The sequence below is a fragment of the Cyanistes caeruleus genome, chromosome Z (genome assembly GCF_971803275.1).
Source record: "Cyanistes caeruleus chromosome Z, bCyaCae1.hap1.1, whole genome shotgun sequence".
Taxonomy (NCBI): Eukaryota; Metazoa; Chordata; class Aves; order Passeriformes; family Paridae; genus Cyanistes; species Cyanistes caeruleus.
Genome location: NC_141732.1, coordinates 28,032,261 through 28,049,349, shown reverse-complemented (window position 1 = coordinate 28,049,349; position 17,089 = coordinate 28,032,261). Strand labels below are relative to the sequence as shown.

Below are 17,089 nucleotides of genomic sequence, written 5' to 3'. Positions count from 1 at the left end.
CATTTGACAAATGGCAAAGAATGCAGCTCTCAAGGTTAGACAAACAGTGAATCTCACTTTCTGTTTTCATCCTCATCCTTATACCTTCTCCTAGAAAGTCTGATTTATGTGTCTGATTTGGCACAGATCTGGCATTTTTTGTGATGATAGAGTGAGAAATGATGTGAATATTTATGGGGATATTATGGGTCTGTTCCTGCTCACCACTGAAACTAGCAGCAAATTTCCTATAAACTTGATTGGAAGCAGAATAGGATTCTGCTGCAGAAGAGAATAGGGACCGGTGGTTCTCCTACAGGAAAAAAGGTAATTTTACGTTCTCAAACATCATCAGATTACCCAACATATCTGAATTCCAGTGCCTGATTACTCACAAACTTCACCCGTTCAAAATGCAAAGTAAACCAACCAAGCTTCAGATTTCTGCCACTGCAGTTGGGTTAAACTATTCTTCTGGGTCTGCAAGCATCCATATGTCAAGCTCCCAACCCAGGGAGGGATTGTGCTTGGCATTACAAAGAAGCTGACTGACTGAAGAAGAACCCTTTATATGCAGATTAATTATCACTGATTGACTGAGAAACATCTGAGAACAGGCAAAAATACTGAGCATCTACCCTAGAAGAAATATAGAAGGTTCTTCTACCCTTACACAAGATCAGCTAAACATTGATATTTTCTTCTCCAGACAGATAATTCTGTCTTGCTTCAGCAGTAATTTTCTTCAACTTTTGTTCATTCCTGACTTTCATAGACTCTTATCCATTGTGCCCATGGATTTCTTGGAGACTAACACCCAGCATGGGTCTGACCAAAACACCATTCCACGTGCCTAACAAACAGCGTTCCAGAATATATACCAAGCTTTTATGTATGTGTGTATACATAGATACACACACACACACACACATACACTCACAATGCCTTTTCCATGAGATGCGAGTCTGCTGAGTAATGTTCATAGCATTTTCCACTATCACTTTTTCTTCAGAACTGCTATACAACAGTTGGTAAATACTAGGTGCTAAGAATCCTTGAAGATACCACCTGAAAAAGGCTAGTAATATGCCAGTATAATTTTAAACTCTCTTTTTCACTTCAGAGGCACACAGATGAGCTTGGTCAAACCACTCTCCAATTCATAGATAGTAACAGTACATAACCACCTTACCACCTTTCCCCTAGTCATCTCTGACTTGCCCACAGTCACGTCATTACTGTTATCCACTTCAATGTAAATTGGATTTATTTTATCAATGAGCATCTGTTTACAAATTAACAGAGACCAAAGACTATTTTTGTTTTCTTATATGTTTAATCCAGGGTGGTGGCTTGCCCTAAATGTCACAGACCAAAACAGAGCAGAAACTGTAGCTGTAGATCCTTGGAACACCACTGTTTTTTATCTCAGATCTGTGCTCCAGGGCTGCTTTCATGGGCAGTGGGTTTGCAGGCAGTGTAGTCCAGAGATACAGGGGGCAAATCCAGTGGGGAATTTACCCCTGAAGTGCTCTGAGATTTGTGGCCACTCCTTCTCAGAAGTGGAATAATCTTTGAACACCCCTTGCTTTCAGAATTATGAATTATTATATTCTATTAAAATCCCAGGGAAAAAAATAAAAGGTAAAGAGTTGCCTGTGTTGTAATCTTTATTGATTCTGGAACAACTCCTCAGGAACACTCTGGAACTGAATTACTGACAAATTTACAGAGAAGGTCTGTGACACATTAGTCTCACTAAAACCTTGGATCAGCATCATAAGCAATGTCATACAAGATAAGGAAAAGAATACTCAAAACCAAATTATATTATTTTTCCTCAAGAAACCAGGAAGTTGGTAATCTGATAATATAAAGCTAAACCATGAAAAGTGTGAACAGGTTTCTATTTCACAGATGAGTTTCAGACATCCTATATAGTCTATATACTATTGTCTATATTATATTTTAGTCTAAATCTTGTACACTTTGAAATGTCAACAATAACAACTGTACATTTAACACAGAGAACCAGTACTCACTGTTTTACTGGTTCAGGGACACAGTTTTTAAAAGTGTTACATTTAGGCTTTTCTTGATTTTATTTTTTAAAAAAGCTAGATATTTTTCCGGTCTGGTTTGAAGTTACTTCCTTAACCAGAACAATTTGCTAAGATCTTGGTGATGCTGGGATGGGTTTATGTACATTCCTAATAGAGCAGGTATCCCTACCACAATGAACAGTCTTAAAGACGAAGCTTTGAATGCTGAATCAGACTGCTGCTGGAGCCTGTTTCTCTGACATGCAGCAAGTGCTTCCATGTGCTTTTATTTATTAAGAACAAACACATGACTAGCAAGTGAGCCTTACTTTCTATGTCAATGTAGTTAATGATTCAAAAGAGATAAGGGATTAACTCTCAAATACTATCTGCACAGAGCTGCCTGAACTGGCCAACACATTCAAGACAGCTATTTTGTACCAATGCCAGCATATGAGACAATCCAGTCCCCTGTGCTGCAGTTATCGTAAATTTAGTGACACCTTGGATGCCAAATGCTTGCTTTATGCTCCGAATGGGAATTGGATGACTGGGAATCCTTAAAAAAACTGTCATTGTCAGCAGGAGTTTTTCCAAGGGCCTGGTAGAAAGCGGAGCTTTTCCACGAGAGGTTAACTAGGAGAAGTTGTGTACTGGTTGTATACTCTTTCCCTCTGGGAAGAGCCTGTCATTCCGCAGTGGCACCCATCTGGTTAATGAATGTCCAGGCGCTCGCACTCGCTCCGAGCTGTGTGAGCCCTGCTGCTGCTGCTGCTGCTGCTGCTGCTGCTGCTGCTGCTGCTGCTGCTGCTGCTGCTGTGCCCTAACGAGACTGCAGCTGGGTGACTGCAGCCTGCTCAGCGCTCCCTCCTCCAGCAAGAAACTGCACGGCAACCTGGCTTCTAATTTCTGTCCGCAGTGTTCAGCCTCTTAAAAAAGGGTCTCCTCAGCTATTACTTGCCCAGGTTACTTCCCTCTACTGCAGTGCTGCTCGCAACTCTGCATGGCAAAGGAACATGGCTGAAGCAGAGGAGCTGACAGTGACATAGCCCCAAAAAAAACTGGAAAGCACCTTTTACTTAGTCCTCTGCTGGTAAAATGAGGGCTTTCTTTCAAGGTTGGTAATTTTTTGGAAATACCTGAACACATCTCTGCTATCCCAAATCTCCAGCTGATTGCCAGTGACTGCTGTTACTAGGAACTGCAGAGGGGCTGAGCCCCACCCTGCTGCTGTCTGTGGATACTGACAAATTACGCTGGCAGCTCAAATTAAAACAGTCTGAGCACTGCCTACATCAGCAACCTGAGCTGTGTGCTGTCTAGAAGGGGCAGCAGCTCATAGATGTGGGCAGGTCTGTCTCCTTCCAAAAAGAGCTTTCCGAAATGCATTGGTTGCTGGCCTTTTTTTGTGCACAGAGTATTTGTTTTTACTGGCGAAGAGGAAGAAAGCTTTACAAGTCTCTGGCATCTAACCTCACTGGAAATCAGCTAAGTAACAAAAAGCATCTGTGTGTCAAGAACTACGCAGGTCTGGTGTGCAATTGCCAAAAGGCCATACCCATTCCACTGCCACCCGACTTGTTGGGTGATGTTAACCCTTGCAACCACATGGCTTTCCCTGATCAGAATCTGCAACAGAAAATGCTTTTCTACTCTAAGAAATTAGGGCCAGAGGCAGGTGTAGCATCCTTTTGGTTCCAAGTCCTGCTTCTGAAAGGCATCCTCAGTCCAACCAGTGCCTCAGCACACACAGGCTCAGCACATGCTCCTGTGCCATTTGAGAGAGGGCAAGGTAATAATTAATAATTTACTAGAGGTGCATAGACCAATACCTTACCAAATACACTTGGCAGATGAACCATCTTGCTGGTAACTGTGCCTTGCAAGAAGGATACACTTAATTCCGTGCAAGAATAAAACAGTACTTGTAAAGCAGATCAGGAGTTAGATACATAAAAGGAGTGATTCCTGAAAAGAGCAGGACTGCCCAAGCAGAGGTTGAGTATCACTTTGGAACCTCTTTCAGGCCTATCCTACCTTCAACCTAGCTACCCAGCTATCCATTACCTTAAGCATGGCATGTAAATCCCATAGCTACCTCACTAATACCACAGAATGGGAAATCTGTCCTTAAAGTTACACTCCAGACTAGAGCTGTTCAATAGTTTCCAAAAATGTAGATCTTTCACAACTTTTTTTATTTAACCAGAGACTTCAAAACAATAACAACAACAACAACAAAACAATCACAGAACCTTTCCACCCATTTTCAGCTTCTTTTTCAAAATATAATTTGAAAGGCACAAAGTAAAATCCAATATCTCAGCCTTCTTGTCTGTGCTCAAGAGATGTTGGTGATGTGTTAAGGGCTAGGAATGTGCTGTGGAAACAATTCTAAATTTAAACAGTTGACTTTGGGTAAGTCTGGAAACTGTCTAGAAATTTCTCAAGAGCAAATTGGTTTCTGTTTCTCTAGTTTTTTACCTAGTTTTCACAGATACTGTGACAGAATTTTTTTTTCATCATATTTCTGCTTCTCTTGCTGTCATCTAAACATTCCTAAAGTAAAAATACAGATAAAATTTGAGAAGGTCATTTTAGTTTTCAGATATTTTAGGCATTTTTGTTTGACTTTTGGCTTAGTATGGGCGAAGGCTGTAATGTTTTAGACACTGTGCATAACCTCTCAGTGCTTTATATGTGCCAGAAGTAACGGCAAGGTACAACTCTGCTTGCATGTATTTCTCTGTGTAAGGTCTGCCATGTAGCTGACTCACAGTATTGCTGCAGTTCAGGGTAGGGCAGCAGATCTGTGTGCAGGGTAACTTCTCTTCATCCTTTACTGCAATGAAAACATAATTTCTCTCCTCTGGCTGATTTGCAGTGAGGTTCACAGGAATCGCAGAGATTTGTGTCATGCTCACAGTAAAGATCTAAATTAATTTAGATTTAGCTTGTGCTAACCCCATAGTTTACTCTGCCAGGTCTTCCTCACCTGAGTACTCTGGAATTATGATAAGATTTCACTATCCCTCAAATTTATAGCTCAGAATGTAAAAGGAGCAGAGCTACAGCTACAGAAGGATTTTTTTCTGTTTCAGGTATTGGATGTTGTGACCACTGAGAAAAGAGATGGCAGAGGAATGGTTGTGATTAATCAGAGCCATAAATATGATAAGTAAGCTATGATAAATATGACATGATAAATATGATAGGAGCAAATAAGATAATGAGGGGGCAATGGGAAAATTTGATTAAACTATATAGAAATATTCAAATGAGTTTGAATTTAAGTAAGTATTGCAATGGGGGCTTTCTTCAGTGTCCAACCTTCCAGATTTGGCTACTCCAGGAATCTGAATTGTTTGAGTTACACAGGATGGCTGCACTTCATCAGGATATCTAGCCCATGCTCCACAGTGCTTAAAGCAGATCTAGGAGCATGGCAAACAGATAAAAAACAATCCTGCCAGCCTCTAATAATTTTCAACTCAAAACCTGCTTCTAATGAGAAAGTCCTTTACGGATTCCATTTCCATGAGCATGCCTGGTTTGCTCTCAAGCCCAAGTGCACTCTTCAGCATCCACCGTGTCCTGGAGAACTGGGCTCTGCAGCTTAACAACTCATTACAGTGAGAACATTTTTGTGTTTGTTTTGTCCACAGTTGTTACCTTCCTTAGATACCTACTAATCCTTTTGCCAAAACATGCAAGTAGTATTTACTTATCCTTTCACTCCAAAACACTTATTCCTTCTGCAGATTCTTCTTGCTCACCTATTTTCCAATCAGGAAAGTCACAGCTGGCTTGTTTTTTCCATATCTTGCTACATTTTTATTTTTCCCTTCAGTCTTTAGGTCTGAAGATAACTGGATTAAGATGGATTTGATCCCATGCTTAGCTTAAAGGACAAAAGCATTACTTCCTAATTGAAGGCATTGGAAACTAGTGTATTAAGCTATCACAGCAATAGTAAACTGTTCATTAAATCCATTTGCCACATCTTTCTAGGTGATTCTCAAAACCTAATTTCTCACATTCTAATTTTCACGACTGTGTTCCCTGGAAGGACTCAGGAAAATTATGGAACAGTGTTGTAGTAAAATGATCCTGGATATGACGTACTAGTAATGGGTTTTCATTTTGTGGAGTAACAGCTATTTGTAGGGGGAGGATAAGAAGAGGAAGAAGGGATACTCTCTTTTGTCAACAAATTTTCTGAAATCTGTGGACACTACATGATGACAACCATAGTTGCTGGTAAGCTAAGCATCCTGTATTTCTGAGTTGGACACTCAACAGCAACTGCAGTTGTTAAGCGTCCGGCCCAGAAATACAGAATGCTTAGCTTACCTGTAACTGTGATACTGAAGCTATACTAGTACCGTCTTTCCAAAAGATTTTGTTACTATTCTAATTGTATTAATATTCTCAAACACCTATTGAGAAGTCAATGCAGTGCTATACATAAACATGAACGCACATAGCTCCCATTTGGGAGGACTCTAACTCAGCTGGTGTAGGTTAACTCCTATGAAACTAATCTCCTGTGCAGGACAGTATGCCTTGTCCCTGTTGAATTACTTCCCACACTATCTCTTGTTCCTTGTCAAAGGCAGCGCTGCTCAGAGTGTAGAGCCCTCTTCCGTGGTGCTAGCCCCATACTACCTTAAATCTGAATGCACAAACCCATACTGGCCTCTGTTAATGCCAGCTGTACGCAGGTGTGGAGTACTTCTTTAAATGGAAGATCCGGTTTCCAAATAATCCAACTTGCTCTCTTTATGTAGTATATCCAACTCCTCCACCACTCGTTATGTTACCTGCACACCAGCAATTTCAATTTACATCAAATTACAACTGGGGAACACCTTCAAATCTTGAAAAGCTGCTTCCTGTAAGTTCTCCCCTGCCTTTGCTCTCAAGGAACAGCAGTCTCCCCCACAAATAGGAACTTTTGGAGACCTGTCAGAAAGCCAGTCCTTAATCCAAGGCAGACCACGCTGACACAGAAGGGGGCTATTTTTAAACACCACTGTCCTGCAATAGTAGGTAAATCCCCTGATGACATCAAAGTAACGTTATATTCAGCTCAACAATTTTACCATTTTATAGAAAAGGCAAGAATGTTCTTGCTTGGCAGGAGGTATCTTTGATGTGGCTAATTGAATATCAGTAATACTCTGAGTTAGTGATTCTCTGAGCTGGGCACTTGTAAGTGAGGGACTGTCATTGCTGTTGTTTTTATCTGCTAAGGAATCAGTATGGTAGCTTCCCGCTTGAATCTGTATGCTGGACATCTCTTGATCCTGGAAACCTCCTCCAACTCCTGTGCTGGTTGTTGGTTTAGCTGACAATTTTTCCTCAGTGCTGCTCCTCAATGATTGCATTTAACTCACCTGATGTAAGGATTACACATGTTTATCACATTGTATGTGCATTTGTATCCCAGATGCACCAATCAATACTCAACACCCCACTTCCCAGCTCTGTGATTACAAGATAAGGGACAGAAAATACTTAGGTTTTGTAAATACTTGTCTATATTTAGATCACTGTCTTCTGGGGCTCTCTACAGTCACAGAGGTGGGGCCCTGTAACAAATCTGGGGGCCATACACGTTAGTTATCCAAAATAAAATAAATTAAGTCAGCTCACCTGTCCCCAGGCCCAGGAGTCTGGGACTATTTACATTCTCAACTTCTGAGCAACTTGCAGACAGCATGTTTTTTAAAGCCACAAAAATGCTTCCTATTTCACCCAAAATTTTACACACCAATCCCCTTCAGGAAACAAGCAGATGAAAACACTGAAGTGCTCTATACAGGAGCAAGCTCAGAGAGAAGATGGCTTCAGACCTCCTCTTTTAAGCTCTTGTGTGCCTACTGAAGGCATCTTCCTACACCATTAAGAGCGGTCACTACTCAGCTCCATTGCTGGTCAGGCAGCAGATGGATGCTGTGGTGATTCAGGCTCAGGGAGATGTTAAGAGTAGTGTGTCATGGCAGAAAAATTTACCAGTATCTGTCTGTAGCACACATGACATCCAAGTTGGAAGATGTGATGTGACCTCTGCTCAAGCAGGGATCAGAAAACCAATCGCTCCTAGTCATCACAGAACCTCTCCAGGACACAGCTTTTATGTTTTCCTCCCAAGCAGGGAGAACTGGGTTCCACTTTTTAGTAGTTGTCTCACATTTTCCTGTTTCTCAAACCAGATTTGCACAGTGCTCTGGGTCTTTCTATAGTCAGTGTGTGAATTTTAGGGACTTCAGAAAGATCTGAAATCATAGCTTATGCATTTCAATGGCATTAAAACATACACTTTTGAAGTTTCTCTGGTTTTAGAATCACAAATTCTGTTTTAAAGATATGTTTAGCTATTTCTTGCCCTGGTAAACCATGGCATCCAAGTACAGCTCAATCTTGCATGCATCTCTAACACCTCTCTAAGACAAGGGCAGAGTCTATTATTCACAGTTTACAGATAGAACATGAATGCACAGAGGGGCTATGTATTTGCTGCAGACAAAACAAGTGGCTAAATCACGTTCACTGAGGTTTAGAATAATGTCCTAACAGTAGAATCCCTCTTTTCCTCTTCCTATGACACTTGCTTCTGTGCCAGAGAAGCATATATTAAAACCATGGTAAGTCAAGGTAAAAAAGTATAAATTCAAACTCTTCAAAACCAGTCAGCTTTCTGGTGTTAAAATTCATATTTCTCTTTTTGGATTTGTTTCTTTACGTATTCAGTGATGCACACTTAAAATTTACTCTGCAAATTTTCCAGTAAACTCATTTACCATGGTGATTATAATAGCAAACGTACGGAGAACATAGAGTGTAGAGGACCCAGTGGTGAGTGGATTTCTTTCTGTAAGTCTAGCATTCAACCAGTGTGATTGCAGAATGCTGGAGTAAGCTTCTTTCATCTCAGACAGATACTGCAGTGCGTTCAAACAGATAAAACACCAAGCCGAACTGAAATGCCATTTCTTTCTTCTTCTGAGAAAGGCCATAAAGAATTTGAGAATTGACCTTATTTTAGCCAATCAGTGGCAGGAGGGAAATGCCTAACTTGTGGCTTGTCACTCATTCTGATGGAGCAAATCTTACACTACAAAATAACTTCTCTGCATTCTGACAAACATTTACAGAAGCCCAAGCACAGGAGAATAGTCAGCTAACAAGACTATATGGAAGACCTGTTGCTCTGCAGAGTGCTAAGCAAACAAGTTGTTCATGGATCCACACTGACACTTAAAATAAGGCTGATTATTTTTTGTGCTGAAGAAAATTCTTTCAATCTAATTAACTGCATACTTACTATGCTTTATGAATTACCAGAAATAGAAACAAAAAAATGAAATATGTATAGCAAGTGAAGGCCCAGACTCTCAAGCCCTTCTATTATGCCAGCATAAACCCTCTGTAAAATCTGCATACTCCAGGTGATAATATTAAATCCATAATGGCCTCATTGGTGTGAGATGCAGAGCACTAAGAACCAGAGCACTTGATCTACTTTGGTCAGAGGTTTCAGGACATCATGTGGAAATGAGTGTTTTCTGGTGTTCTGTTATACAGCAGTTGAAAGAAGAAACAATAATTTAAACCTTTTTTTTTGTTGTTGTTGTTTTTTAATGTGGAGACAGAAGTGTTTCAGAGCTATGCACTGCAGCACAGCACAGAGCAGCTCTGCAGTAGTTCTGCCATAGCAGAGTCCCAAATCACCAGCAGTGGTGAGGTTTGCCTCTGGAGGAACATTCCTGGTGTTTCCACTTGAGATATGGCAATGCCTATGTTGACAGAAAACTGAGAACCAGCTTAAAAATATGCATCTACTTTCCACTGCTTGAAAATTAAATGGTTATAGCTTTCCCCGTCCCACATCAAATGATACCATTTTCTCTTTTGCAGTGAATATTTCAGAGAGAAAAATCCCTAATCTATTTCTTTTAAATCTGGTTATTTTAAATTTCCGTGGACCTATCAGCAGAGTAGTGGACTTCAGAAAAATATCTTGGAACAATAGCAGCAGCAGCAGAAGCAGCAGCAGCCATTCCTGTTACACTACAAAAGAAATCTGTAACCTGTGCCAGCTACAGAAAAATTTAGCATCTGTTGATCACTGGGGGAACTGGGGAAGATAACTTAAATCCATGTGGGCTCTGCCATCTTCTGTTTCGCTTCAGACCTCCAGGTGTGTGGTTCCCGGTACGGAGCGTGCCATCCGTCTGGGACTGGCACAGCTGCATCAACATCTCAGCCATGGGGAAGAAGAAGAGCTGGGTGTCCCTTGAACAAGGGCAGGCTGTATGGGGCTGTCTGACTGGCAGTGCCCACAGAAACACAGGCCTTTTGACACGGTGCCTGTGACATGCTAGAAGATGAGCTGGCAGTTTCTGCATGCCAGGATGACGGTGGATCTTAAACACCCAGGCCCCTTCCTCACCAGGTGTCACTACCCACATTCCTCCAAGGTCTGCACCAGATGAGCTTGTGGCTCAATCCAAATACTCTACTAAATGAGAAAAACAAAAGTTCTAACTGAAATGGGGCTCAATCCTGCCTGGATTTTACCCCCGGTGTAATGCAGCTCAGAAGGAAATTTTTTCTGAAATCGTGTGCTCAGCTATGGAGCTGAGATGACAGTGTAACTAGTAGATCAAACAATTACACAATTTTGATAATGCAGTGTCTGCGTTCGATTGTCTTAAAATTAGCACGATCACAATTATTTTCTGCACTAAAAGCCATCCTGCAGCAGATCATTTTGCTTGACTTCTTCATCAGCTAAGGAAAACCTTCAAGTGTGAAAAAATGTATATTCGGCAGAGTACCGGTTTTCTCCTGCAATCTCCTCTCCTCTCCATTTATTCCTTCTTTTCTTCCCTATCATCAATCTTTTAAGCATGCCACTGTGCATTCGTATTTTTCTTTCTGCACGTGTCAGCTCAATGCTCTTCCTCAGAGTCCTCTTTCTCTGCTAAATCCCGCAAAGCAGACTTTAACCGCTCATTTCCCAAACAGGGAATTCCACACACAACTTTGCACAATCCAGTCTGTCCGGGAGCTTCCCAGCCACTGTGCTGGAATCCCCCCTTCCCTCCAACAACCCACGGCTAAGGACAAAAGAGCAAGTAAAAGGAAACTGACTTACTGCTATGGCTTGGAGCCTTTCCTTGTGCAACTCTGCTTCCGCCATCCTGGAGAGAAGGACACGGGAGGAGAGAGAGAGGGAGACCGGTGGGTGGGAGGGAGAAACAAAAAGGCAAACAAAACCAAAACGGAGCGCACACTGCAGTCACCGGGGGAAACCGGAGTAATTGCAAAGAGAGCCGAGCTCCAGTGTAGCAGTCAGCCACTTTTGGAGGCACTGCAGACTGGCTCACGGTACAATCATTTTAGTCACTGGACCAGTGCCTGCCTGGCTGCCTGTCTCCCAGCTGTATTGCTAACTGCATTTCAGTGCCGCTTCTGTGTGCTGGTGCTGTCACACAAACCATGTAGGCACTCTCCAAGCAGCTGAGCAGAGGGATAGCTCGCATGGCTATAATTTTTTGCGTTGACGTCTCAGCTCATTCGCTCCTCCTATGGGGCGCTGGGTCACGACAGGAGCTCGGCATCAGCAGCGTGCACAGTAACACAAACCTGCCTGACTGCAGCAGAGGAGGCAGACAGCTGTGCCACAGCATGTCCTTAGCGAGCAGCACGGCGCGCAGGGAAGGACGGTGGCACATGGCGCAGGGAGGGGAGCTGCGGCAGACAGGCAGGCGGCGGCTGCAGCTCCAGCTCCAGCTCCAGCTCCAGCTGAAGCAGGTTTGGATAAGGGAAAGGACAGGGCTGCCAGGAGGAGGGAGAGCGCGGACTCTGGGGGAACGGCGCTTGTGAGTGTGGTGGTAACATGGCACGCTGCTAAAGGCTGCTGCTGCAGGGCAGCTCTCGACAGAAGTGAGGAAGAGCATCTGGATGGGGAAGGAGAAGTGAGGTATCCGCACATCCTGCGTACCTTGCATGTATTGACATCAGACATTCAAAGCGGTAAAAGCTGTGCGTGCAAACGCTCTCACTGAGGAATCCAGTATCATAAATAGAGGAGAAGGAGGCAGGTGTGGAAGTGAGGGGACACCTGAGCCAATACCACAAGGGTACCCATGATTTCAAGCTTGGCTTTGGTTTTGCATGCAAACTCCTCACGCTTTTATTTTTACTTCTGTGATTATCTGCTTCCTTTTCTCAAAGAGACCAACGAACCCCCCCCCCCCCCCCCAGTCCTGTCCCATGGGGTGCCACTGACTGCACGGGTGGGCGCAGGGCTGCCCCAGTGGAGGGGTATCTCTGAGCCAGGACAGTCACCACACCAGATGGTGAGTGGAGGCTGACCATGACATCATGGGCTGTCCTGCCATGAGCATTATATACTGCAAAATGCACTTCTGCACGTGCAGATGCCTTGCAGAAGAGCATTTTTCAGCATATAATTTTGATGTGATAACCTCTTGCTACTAAAACAAGGAAATTTCGTTATCTTGAAGGAAAGCAATCTGAAAGTCACCCTGTTTCCCATGTGCCTTGCCCTTTCAAAGGTCATCTAGCCTGGCATTTTAGTTGTCCATATCCCAGTCTCCTTGATCAGACATTCTCCACCTCCATCCCAGTTCCAGTTCCATGACATGCTATTTGCTGCAGGCTGTTTTTCAAGGCAGCTGCTTTGTCAGGTGTTTTTACCTCCTGGTCCCACTTTACTTACTGGTGCACAGTCTCCTTGTCTTAAGACAGCATGTCAAAGTGACTTCTTGCTTAGCTTTATCTCCGTGAAAGAGGTCCTTTGTCATCTGAAAACTCACAGAACATTATACAATTCCAGTAGTCACTGTGGCCAAAAGGCAAAGTTTAATTGCCATATCCCAGGTGAGCCAGTATGAGTAAGTGGGCGATGGGGGGATCACAGCTAAGGGAACTGCAACAATTGAGATACAATTGGGATACTCTTTCAGTCTTCCAGCTTTAAGTAATTTATTAAATAGCAGCTGCCCTCTAGCCTGTTTGGTCTCCTCTTGTTCTGGTTATTCTTCAAAATCTCTCCTTTTTATTTTCCATTACCATGTAAAGGCCTAAGCATTTATACTTGTATTACTACAGCTGGTTTTGAAATATCCCGTCACACAGGATCCAGACATCTCCACTCCCACATGTGCTCTGAGAACATATATGGGCAACTGCTACTAAGGCTTGACAGCTATGCAATTAAATCCCTTCAATATCCTTCTCATGTTTTGCTGTAAAGCCTTGCCCAGGGGAAGAATTCTGCTACAGGCTATATCCAGCAAAGACAAGGGATATGCCCCAGTGCTTGGCGGAGCTGTAATGGGCAGTCTGTGCATGCCACAACCTGTAGTCACATTACATGTTGCCAAAGTTGTGTGCAATATGCATCCCTTCAGGCCATCCCCTCTTCCCTTCTGTATGCCATCCACCCAGAAAGACATTTAAGCATATATTTAAGTGCATTCCAGACAATCATATATTAAAATGCATGTATCCCAGTTATGGTATAGAACTCGATGCTGTATTTCCCACCCTCCCCTCCCCATTTATCCTCTCTCCAATTTGACTGCAATGCCTTGTTGCTAGCAGGAGATAAGCAGGGGACATCCCTAGTGAGTTCTGCAGCATTCCTGGTCCCAATGAAACATGCTGCAGGGCTGTGCACCCCTTCAGCCTAGTTTGCCAGGGAAACATAGATCAGCTCTCTTGGCTCTTTGTGACTGTACAGGAATGATAGAGGTTGCATCTGCAACTGCAGCAGAGCAGTTTCGTGCTCTTGACTTGCAGTGAGGAAAGGCTGGAAATCATGCAATAGTAATAGCCACTAGTTTCTCTACATGAGTTCTACACTTCTCTACATATAGCTTTCTCTCACATAGCTTGAAGCTTGTGATGCAATGAGGTTGAAATCCTTTACCGAGGCATTTCACAGAGCACACCCAGGTGAAATGACCTCTGTGAGGTGACACTACACCATGATGGAGTTTGCAGTGGACAGCCCCTGTAAGACATTTAGTTAGTGGAAGCATTTTAAATTAAACAAAACAAAATATCTTACAATTTTTAAACATATTTTCCATCTTTATTTGTTAAGATTTTGCTTCCAGAATGTTTTGCTAGGTTGGTCAGAGACTTGAATTTAAAAACTAAGAAATTTTGTTAAATTCTAAAGAATTTGTTTTTTGCTTACTTTTAGGGTGGAAGACCAGGGTGTTATTTCCATATTTTGAAGACACTAGTAAAACAAGAGAGAATGGAGTGTGTGGGGAGGAGCAAGGAGATTCTAGGAGAGTAGGTAAGAGCAGATTTAATATACTTTGTTCAGTAGCTAAAAACAGAAAAAAATAAAAAAAATCCCTTTTATTTCTTCAAACCTATACGTTCAAAAGCTGTTCTTTTCACAGCGATTTTTAAAAAAGCAAGAGCTGCTAAATCCTAATAATGTGTGAATTGCATCCCATTTCCATGCAAAACAGATTTTTATTTTTATTTCTTTGGAAAAGAGTGTAGGAAACAATCTGTAGACCCTGTTCAGTGCTGGAGGAGATCCTGAAAGCACTCTGAGCTATGTGTAGCCTGAACTTTAAATAAGACAGCTTGGTGAAAATCAGGTTCTTGTCCTTGCCATGAAACTGGACTGGATTAGGAAAAGTTCTATTTTAAATCAATTGTGTTTGGCTTTGGTCAATCCAGCCAGGTTGGTTTTTTTGCCATTACTCTGCATTCTATAAGAACTCTTCTGCATGATGCCAGGAATCTCGTCCTTAGGAAGCCTTTGGCTTCCCATCCTCCTGACTCTTGAGAGACTGATTTAGTCTAAGAAACCAGAGTTTGTCCTGAAAACTTCATAAGGAAGGCACATCCATACACATTACAGTCAGGATTAGCACCTCAGCCATTGCAAATGCATCAATGTATTTTTGAGGTGACAAGTTACTGGTTGGATCCTGGCAGTGGCTGACAGGAAAACACTGGGCACGGAGGGAAAACTGGCTTCACATTTGCATTTTAGATTGTTTAAGGGGAGATACTTCTGGCTCTTAAAATTACAACATGCCAACATGTTGTGTTGTGCTGTACTAACACTACTCTGGCATCCTCAGTATTGTCAAGCATCCATGCCTACAGCATGATTGAACCATATTATTTTCTTCTAAGTCAAAATTCTGAGGTTTGATTAATCTTTCTTTACCTTCCTTTCCAGAGTCTGGCTATATTAAAATAGTTCAGGAATGAATAGGTCATCTAAATTTTTAGATACCTGAGCTCATCACCCATGCTCATTTTTGGACTTCCTCAAACACCATGCCTCACATTACTCACCGCTAAAAGTTTCTGACAGTGTCACCATACAAAACTTCCAGGAGAGACTACTCCATCTGCAGTTTTAATTGCAGCTCTCTGCCTCACTGCACAAAAGCTCTTCCTGTCCTTCTCTTGCCTATACACAGACGACTTGCTGGGGGTATGGAGTTGCCTGCAACACCAGGATTCTGCTTGGGCATCTTGGAACTCACAGTTGTGAGCTGCAGAGACCCTCATCCCAGTGACACATCACTCCAGGACAGTTGTCTTAATCCTGCCCGGACTCATTAACCCAGTAAGTGGTGGCTGTATGATGGGGACTGTTGTCCAAGCCCTTCACACCCACTCAGTGTGGCTGATGGAGAGATACGTTGTCACTCATGACTTTCAGTGGTGAAAGTGAGAAGCTGAACACCCAAATGCATGTCCTCACCCTTCAGTGGAGCAGCAGATGCTGTCACCAGTACACTTTCTTCATTCCCTATTTCTCCTTGCATGGGTTTTCGTGGGCACAACCCCAAGGCAGTGTGGGCTGGTGGGAAAACCAGTCTGTGCAAGAGGACAAGCAAAGGCTTGGAAATTTCCCCTCAATCCCTTACAGCACTTTGCACCTAGAAAATGCAGATGTTGTAACTATAAGTTATATGTCTGAAGTTGAACAAGAAAGCAGTGGCAGAGTTCAACCTACACCTCTGAGTCTGGATTTCTAAGTGCACAAGATCATTCTTTCTTTATAGAAAAGAAACTTTTAATCAAACTTGGAGTAATTGAAGTTATTTCTTCTCCCCTTTTCCTTTTTTTTTTTTTTTTCTATTTGCCACTTGCTATCAAGACATGGAGTTGAAACACACACAGCAGGAGATAGCACTGTTTAAGAAATAAAAAGCTAGAGTACAGGGCTTTGTTTTAAACCTTCCCAAGACAGAGGGCTTATCAATAGGTAAGCCATAAATTATTAATAAATACGGTCTATGAAGTTTTTCCATGTTCACTTGGTTTCATTCTGCAGCCATGGGAAGGTTGCACTGAGAAACCCTCTGACTAGAGGGTCTCCATGTAGTCATGACAGCTTCATGACACCTCCTCTCAACAGACCACCAGATGCTGGGAGTGGTAGGGGCCCTCGAGAGACTCCACAGACCAGAAATCTGGCCAAATTATGTTTGCTGTCCACAAACAGTTCCTTGTAGGTGATTTGGCTGGAATGATGGATTAGAAGCAATTGTTTTCCTGAGACCTGTTGTTCTGCCAGCCCCACTACCATGCTGAAACAGCCTCATGCTAGCCTGAGGTTTATTCAACACCTTGCAGTAACTTGGCAGCTACTAATGTCTTTGACAGTAAGTTAAGAAGTGAACCACAGAGCATCCCATGCCAAAGCCTTCAGATGAGCAGCCCTGAAGATGGTGTTTGCTGTGACTTTCCTTGAAGCAGGGAAAAAGAAGAAATTATGTATGCACTTCTCTTTTCTCCTTTTTTCCTTGACAGGTAGCTGGGTTATTTGAAGATTCCCAGGTGGAGGAAGCAGTCCTCTTGGGATTTCAGTGCTGGTTGCTAGCACTGCAGCTTGCTTACCCAGCTGCAGGATCTGAAAACTACAGACCTGTCAGCCTGGCCTCAGTGCCCGGCAAGGTTATGGAGCAGATCATCCTGAGTGTGATCACACAGCACCCACAGAAGAGCCGGGAGATCAGACCCAGCAGCATGGG

At 42.8% G+C, this 17,089-nt stretch overlaps 1 protein-coding gene across 8 annotated transcripts in view; it reads right to left on the bottom strand.

Moving 5' to 3' along the window:
* Positions 1–11,700, bottom strand: part of PALM2AKAP2 (PALM2 and AKAP2 fusion) — a 265,334-nt gene extending 253,634 nt beyond the window's left edge. For 7 of the 8 annotated variants that reach the window (XM_023944331.2, XM_023944332.2, XM_023944334.2 and 4 more), the window contains exon 1: positions 11,188–11,581. In XM_023944331.2, the coding sequence (XP_023800099.2) occupies positions 11,188–11,232 (45 nt within the window). In that variant the 5' untranslated portion in view covers positions 11,233–11,581. Of the gene's footprint in view, positions 1–11,187 lie in introns of all 8 variants that reach the window. The other variant, XM_086869415.1, reaches the window with a different exon arrangement.
* Positions 11,701–17,089: the final 5,389 nt, after the last annotated feature.